General features: G+C 45.4%; 2 protein-coding genes across 2 annotated transcripts; one reads left to right on the top strand and one right to left on the bottom strand.

Annotated features, from left to right (window-relative positions):
* Nucleotides 1-4,440: 4,440 nt before the first annotated feature.
* On the top strand, nucleotides 4,441-5,652 carry CCR75_005081 (uncharacterized protein; the record flags this gene model as incomplete). The annotated part of the gene is made up of 1 exon (XM_067963164.1): nucleotides 4,441-5,652. The coding sequence occupies one exon, from the start codon at nucleotides 4,441-4,443 to the stop codon at nucleotides 5,650-5,652; it is 1,212 nt and encodes a 403-aa protein (XP_067823881.1).
* A 991-nt stretch (nucleotides 5,653-6,643) lies between these two features.
* On the bottom strand, nucleotides 6,644-7,678 carry CCR75_005080 (uncharacterized protein; the record flags this gene model as incomplete). Its single annotated transcript, XM_067963163.1, has 1 exon — nucleotides 6,644-7,678. One exon carries the CDS (start codon nucleotides 7,676-7,678, stop codon nucleotides 6,644-6,646), a length of 1,035 nt encoding a protein of 344 aa, XP_067823880.1.
* Nucleotides 7,679-7,926: the final 248 nt, after the last annotated feature.

The following is a 7,926-nucleotide window of genomic DNA, read 5'->3' as shown; positions in this document are numbered from 1 at the left end:
CTGATGCGTTTTAATGGCGACCCGATTTCGAGCTGGCTGCGCATTCCAAGAGTGATAATAATCCCACTGTTGCATCACTCATTTCAAGTGTTCCGTCATCAAACTTTAATGATGACATAAAGAAAGCCTACGCAGAAGATAAGGACCTTCTGCGTTTAATGGATCATATGATGAATCCAACCGATAAATCTTTTGAGGATTTACCGGCTTTATATCGATCGTTATCCGATCGATACACATCACGCAACGGCTTATTGTATTACACAGCCGTTGCCGGCACTCCACGTGTCGTCGTCCCAACTCACAATGATTTGCGCTTGCGCATCATATATGAGTGTCACGATGCACCAATAATTGGGCATCGTGGACGTGAGAAAACTTATCTCACAGTAAAAGTCGCGAGTTTTACTGGCCCCGCCAGTATCAGCTCGTGCGCAAGTACGTACCTGCTTGCGAGGTATGTCAACGGATGAAGCCTAGCCCTCCATCCGGTGCACCTCTCAAACCTCTAATACTTCCGGCAGAATGTTGGCAGTCCGTATCTATGGACTTCGTCTTCGGATTTCCGGAAGATGATCACAAAAACAATGGAATCATTGTTCTTGTAGCCAAATTCAGCAAGATGGTACATCTTGCTGCATAATTAAAGTCGATCACGGCTCCGGGCTGTGCCCGTGACTTTATCAACACGGTATTCAAACCCCACGGCTTACCCCGTGAACTGGTCTCCGATGGAGACCCCCTGTTGGCGGAGTTTTGGTAATCCGGGTTCCGATCTTCCGGAACACGGCTGACTATGTCAACTTCTGATCATCCCGAGACAGATGGTCAGACGTAACGCGTAAACCGCGTCCTCGATGAGATACTTCGAGGTTACGTCCAATCGTACATTAAATTGGAGCGAGTTTTTACCGATGGTCGAATTGCCATCATCAATTCGGTGCATACGTCAACATCGCATACACCGTTCTTCGTGAATGGCTTACGCTATCGACGCATACCCACCCAAATTAGAGGGATCCTCTAGTTTAAGGGGAGTCTCTAGTTTAAGGGGAGTCGCACGATTAAAACCAATTTTGGCTCATGCTCATCACGCGTCGAAGCAATCGACGTCGAAGATGAGAAAGATCTCATGGCAATGCGCACAAAGCGCACTGAAAGAGACAAAACAAATGAGTCTACAATGTAATTTCTGCTGGCTCGTAAAGTAGTAGTCCGTTTCGTACAGGATTCGATTGCTAACACTGTGGGCCGTCAGAAACGGAACGCAGACAAACATGGAAGGGCAAATGTGCTTTCATTCAATTAATTGACCTAGAACTACTCTCTACGGTAAACTTACCTAAGCGCGTAAGTCACTAATTTTAATAGCAGTAAACTACTACCCAAGTTCATTAGGCCATTCCGTGTTCTGCATTGCAAAGGCAATGTGTACATAATAGAATTGCTACGTAGGATGCGAACGCATCCTATGTTTTACGTTGGTCGGCTCCGCCCTTACCATCAGTACGCGTTTTTTTCCGAGGACGAATCTGACCACCATTTTCAAGAATCCCTAAAAGATCTTAGTTGCCACGAACCAGATTCTCATGTCGGGTCCGAAGATCCTCGAAACCGCGAGGAACTGACGACAGCTCAACACGAATAGCGTGCTACTTCCGTTCGTACTCCAACATTGACTTCGCGCCTTCGAACGGTCTTCCAACCGTTCAGTCTTGTGAGCCTGCACCGTCTGCTCCAACGAGTGGCGCTTTCCGCGCTCGTGATCAAGACCTCCCCTATAAACATGAAGAGAATCGAGTTTATCGAACTTTGACTCGAGATCCGACACATAGGTCAGATCATTTTTTTCTCCTTCACCATAACCTTTGGTGGAACCCCAAGGTGGTCAACGTTTTCTTTTAGGAACGTATTTTAAACCACCGTGATGTGAAGAGGCAGCGAACAAGTTATCTTGTTCGCTGGCGCGGTTATCTATCTTCGCATGACAGCTGGGATCCTCATTCCCAGCTGGTTGTAGACGTTGAGAGCCTCGTCCGTTAGTATGACCAGACACATCCGATAGATCAGAAGGTCCATCAGAAAACACGCGCCCCTAGTGCCTGGAATTTCGATTGCAAAACGTCAATTGCATCGCGCATCTCGATAGAGATGCGAGCCCTTCCTTAGAAAAAGAAATGAAAGAAACATCCCCTTTCACTCGTTTCGTGTTGTCAACACAACACGGACAGGGATCACCCCACTTGGAACATATGTGTCCTGCCTCACGTGACAACCGATGCAATTTATACTTTGCACCGGTTGTGAGTTCTTTTCTCAAATTTAACGGGATTCGCGTTAAGGTTTTGAAGCCAGGCTTCGCGTCCAATGTCTTTGACATTGCGAATGAACGCACTCCAAGCTTGCATAAGCGAGACTTTATCTCGCTTATTATTGCCACTAAACCATCGATGCTTGAGAAAAGCATCAAGATAGAAATCTTCCTCAGCGCGAAAGTTCTTCGCGCTGGGATCAAGGCCATGTAGCTTTATCGCAATAAATAAGGAATATTTATTGTGAGGAGTAGTTTCTCCAGACAAGCTATTCATAAGCCGTTCTGGCAAAAGCCACGGCTTCTTTTCAGGAACGAGATGAGACATTTTGCTGTCTTCACTCCCCTGAGTGGTACCCACTGAAGCAGGGGTACCACAAGAACTTTTCTTACGATGGCTTACGCCATCGTCGTCACCTTGCACAGAGTCACGTGCAAGTGACCGTATGGGAGATCGTCGGGCGATGAGGGATCAATTTTATGGTCGGATCCAAATAGACTGTTTACTCGTCTATCAGAATGAGCCCTCTCATTCGAAGGCTCATAGTCAGCCGCCTGGCGTATATCAGGCGACTGTTCCATTCTCCCCGAGTCGGCCATTTCATCCGACTCGCATTCGTAGTCGACCTCCAAAGAGGGGTCGTATTCACGTGGGGAATCATTACGTGCACTCGCAACATCAAGTGTTGCGCGAGTGGAAGATAATTCGGCAAACGTTCCGTTTACCGCAAGAGATTACAGTGCGTCACCCGCGGCTGCACGAATCGCAGCCGAAGGCGCAACCCTATCATCACCCCGCATGAGTTGATTCTTCATGCGATGGAATTTAAAATGATGGATCTGACCAATCAACATCATCTTAAAAATTAAGTGGTCACATGACGACCACTCCATCCAATGCCTTTTAGAGTGGATGTCGTTTAAGGGAGGGGTGTTGTAACGGAGTGTATCGTTACATAAAATTAACACTTTAAGGTTGTTAATTAATATATTATCTAAAAGGTAGATAATATTTGGAGGATATTACTTTATATAGTAATATTCAGAATTCTTATCCATAAATAGGTATAGACCATTATACCTTTTTATTCCGCAGACTAATCAGCTGTAGTGGTAGTCAAAGAGAGAGTTACAGATAGATAAAGATAAGAATTCAATTACATGTTTAGTATGAGATTATAATCAAGTTAGCATTTACAAAGATAGAACAAGAGACACTTAATTATATTCAATACAGTTTTCATTTTACCCTCTTAAGCTAATTAATTACCTTAAGAGAAGTCTTCCTCTGCACGTACAGTGTACGTCAATTAACATAGGGCACCACTCGCAACTGAAGCAGTGCGAAGTGGACTTGTACTAAAACAGTACAAGTCATAGTGCCCCGTTACACCATTAGCCCTTTCTTGGCTAGCTTCATCCGAGCATTAAACTCCAGTTCTCCATGTTGAGGACAGCATTTGCCTCACCCGCGTTTGGGCTCATAATTTATTGGGGTACTGCGTAAGAATTTCTTCGCGTAGGGAAAAATCGAAAAGTATATTCTTTTTTTACATATAACGGACTTAAATATAACAAGCACGACAACGAACCGTCGCCTGGTGTTCCACATTCACAGTTGTGTTGCTCAAGCTGCGCAGAACAAGAAAACATTTCGTCATCATCTTGTAACGGCATATGCACGTTGTGTTGCATGTGTGTCAATGCATATTTGTTAAAACATATCCCCCGAGTCGAACTGCGACCAATTCATGAAATTGTCAATGCATATTTGTAAAACAAATCACCCGAGTCGAACTGCAACCAATTCATTGATAAAGTCAATCGCGTATCTTGAACATGGATGCGAAAATAACTTGATCGATCGATCTCCTGAATTTTCTGTTTCTGGTGACTCTTTGCCTCCATAGAGATCATAGAGCCATCTGTCAGGGGCCATTAATTCCTGAACTTCTTTACAAGCCTACTTAAAAATTCTTAGACTTGTGATACAAATTTTCAGACAGTTTTATAGCGAGTTAATCTCGCATATTTATACCGCCATGCCATGAAGCCAAGCGTGATACGCTTTGTCAGATGTGTTGTAATTTCCAATTTTCTTTTTTTAACGGCAGTTCGTGCTGACAAGCATGCGCTTCCCATTGCCGGCCGATACGTTTCCAACGCTCGTCTTGTCGGAGGAGGACCGACATGAGCTCCAGACATTATCGGAGGGTTTCGTCCACAGCGCAATCGACGAATATACAACTTTTCGCTTTACACATAAATGCATACTTGACAAAGAGCAATGGAAAGTTGTCAAGACTCGAGATGCAATGACGTCGTATCGAGATTTGCGCGGTATTGGCACCGAGAGGTCCCAGGTGTTCACCCACAAACGACTTGGTTCGAGTGTCATGACGTCATCGACCAAAACTCTTGGATTGTTAGCATTCGGTACGATCGAAGGGGAGTTTGATGACATGGCCTATGGACTAATTAATGGAAGTACAGAGCTTTTAAAGATCAAGGCGTCGTACACGAATGACAAAATCGTGGATTGCAAGGTCCTAGCAACTATTGTCGAGCCTTCCCCGAAAGATCCTGTTCGTGGAATGTTCCTTAAGTGGAGCGTTTCAATGGGCGCGTCCTGTTTACTACGGAATGTCGTTCGACCGCGAGACTTTGTGTACTTGGAGTCCGTTGGTAGCCTCCAGGGCGAGTCTGGGGAACGAATTGGTTACAGCTTGGTTCATTCGCTGCAGATTTCGACGATCCGCGAGCTATTCGAGTATCAAATCGTGCGAGCAAGCACTTCGATCTGCGTGCTTTTTCGTCAAAAGACATCCGGCAAAATAGAACTTTATGTAAAGGGTTTTGTCGATGCCATGGGCAGCATACAGCAGGGCGTTGCTGTATCCATTACCGCTGACGCCCTCATGTCGTTTAGTAACATTGTGCACTGTGGACAGATGAAGAAACTCCACTGGCTCTGGATGACTCGAAAGACCATTCAATTGGACCCTCCGAATACGCAGTGCATCATTTGCTCTCATGTTCCCAGTCGTCCTCAACTCTGCGGCATTTGCTTAAACATCATGTGCTCGCGCTGCAGCGTCACTAAAAAGCTATGCTTTCTATCGGCTACTACTCGTCAAGTCTCGCAGCGCAGTGTGGTCTTTTGCATTCGATGCTTGCTTGCCGGTTTGAAAGCCGATGCCCTTAAAGTTGCAGCAGATGAAGTGATACGGCAAAACCCCTTGGATTCATTTGATATCTCGACGAACTCGACCCCATCGTCAAGGATGGTGTCACCCTCAAGTACCAATCCTCCAGACGCCACGAGAGAATTTTTTGGATGAGTTTCGATTCATAACTTCATTTTGACCATTGACGACCTTTAACTGCGATGGCGTAATCGTTTTTTTAGAAAATGTGATGCTTGGTCTTTTACCCTCATGCAGCCACGCGCAAGCAGATGGTTTTTGATGAACATTTCGTGGGGTCCTGTTAACATTTGGCCCGTGGACAGTATTATTCTCTCCGCTCGATTGAAAATCTTTATATTTTCCTTTCGGCTACCGAGTGGGAGAAAAAAATTGTGTGGAGGACTGAAGCGTTCATGTCATCATCTTTCGTGGTACATTAGAAAAAAACAATCGAGCTGTACGAAACTCCAGGTACATAAGGTGTTTATTGCAAATGTGTGCATTTAGCAACAGTACGAGCGTCACGAACTAGATACAGAGTTCGGTGTCAAGTAAAGATCAACTACGATGCGAAGTGGCAGAAACGTGAAGCAATTTTATAATCGATAGACACTTTTTGTAATTTCTTGCTATCAATTTAACTAATGACTAATTCAAAGGGACACATTCTCTACTAAAGTTATCGCTGTAAGAGGACCCGTCACATTTTTATATTAGCTTTAGGGAGGTTCCAACAGGGCGTTCGTTGACTATTGTTGTATATTCTCATCGCACTCACTTCAAATTTCCGACGCGGTTAATCAAATGTACATCCTTCTGTTTGCATTTGATAGTCGATCGATTCTTGCAAGTTCGCCCTCTTGATCATATCTGTTTACAAGACACGGTGGCAAAGTCGGATCAAATGCGATCGACATGGTTTTGAGATAGAAATAATGTCGGATACTGTAACGTCGCGACGTAAGGAGTCGGGGTTTAATTGGTAGCAAGCCTTTCTGTTACAAATTTTGCTATAAACGGCTTTTAAATCAAATGGGTACAACTTTCGTTCACATCTCGCCTTTTAGACGGAAAAACTCAGACTAGTGAGCCAATATAATTTCGTACAAGGATGATAATTGATCTTTGGATGCCTCTGTCTTGCCTACGCCCAAATTTTAAGTAAAGTGTCCCAGCTGCCCGTGCAGAGTGCCTGTCCTGCCGGGTCCACTCCCAGGCAAGACACGCGGCTCTCGTGACCTTCCAGCTGATAAACGTGGGCGCCCGTGGTGCTAAGCACGTCCCAACAGTAACAGTTGTAGTCGTCATAGCCCGCAAAGACAAATCGGCCAGACTTGGAAAAGCTCACGGATGTGATGCCACACAAAATTTTGTCATTGCTAAAATTATTGAGTTCGCCATAAGCTCGGAGGTCAAAGAGTCGGCAACTCGAGTCATCAGAGCCCGTGCCGAGGGCATTGCCACTAGGGAAAAAATCGACCGAGTTGATGTCGGACTCATGACCATGGAACGTGTGCGTAGTCTTTCCAGTTCTGATATCCCAGACTTTCGCCGTTGTATCACAGGAACCCGATAGGAACATGCTCGGATTGTGCGGATTGATGCTGACCGACATGACGTCGCTTGAATGTTCCCGAAATGTGGTTTTCACCTCGCCACTCTCCACATCCCATAGGACGCAATTCGAGTCCCCGGAGCTTGTGACTATGCTGGTTTCGTCGATAAATCTGCAGCAGCTTAGGTAGCCATCATGAGCGGCGAGCTCCTTTGTCGCGCGCATGACCGGGGCTCGAGATAAATGGAATATACTACAAAGATTGTCAAGGCCACCACACGCCACCATGTTGCTGTGTTTCTGCTCGAAGGCACACGTCATGACCCAGCTGGAGCGCAGCGGAATGGCTCGAATCTTACTGGTGGTCTGCGCGTTCCACACAATGAGTTTGCCATCCTGCGATGCAGACACAAGGCTTGAGCCAACGCCGCCCCATTGCATAGCATAGATCTTGCCAAAGTGACCCTTCAGTAGTCGTCGGCATTGCGGGGCAGCCGGGATCGCCTTGGCACTAGCACTGGCATTGATGCTTTGGAATCCGCCGTTGCTTTTCGCGTCTCGCGTTTTCTCGATTGTCTCTTTAAGGCTCTCACACTTCTTTTTAAGCTCAGCAGCGTCAACCATTGCTTAAAAGGCTGGCAGTGTCGATTAGTAGCTAAAGTCGCGAAGCTTGAGATGGCGACGAAATCTTTCATAAAAGTAGAAGGTGCAGAATGAAATTTTTTAGAATAGCGATGGAATAACGACGCAAATGGCGACCGTCACACATCTACCAAGTCCCAAAAACATTACTAAATCCCAAAATTTTTATGAACACCGATTGGAGAATCGTTGTTGTGGTAAATTTACTTTATGGTACAAATACCCTTTTT

This window comes from Bremia lactucae, assembly GCF_004359215.1.
Source record: "Bremia lactucae strain SF5 chromosome Unknown BlacSF5_NotPlaced_4_SHOA01000001.1_737238bp, whole genome shotgun sequence".
Lineage (NCBI taxonomy): Eukaryota > Oomycota > Peronosporomycetes > Peronosporales > Peronosporaceae > Bremia > Bremia lactucae.
This window is presented reverse-complemented; position numbering and strand designations above follow the sequence as displayed.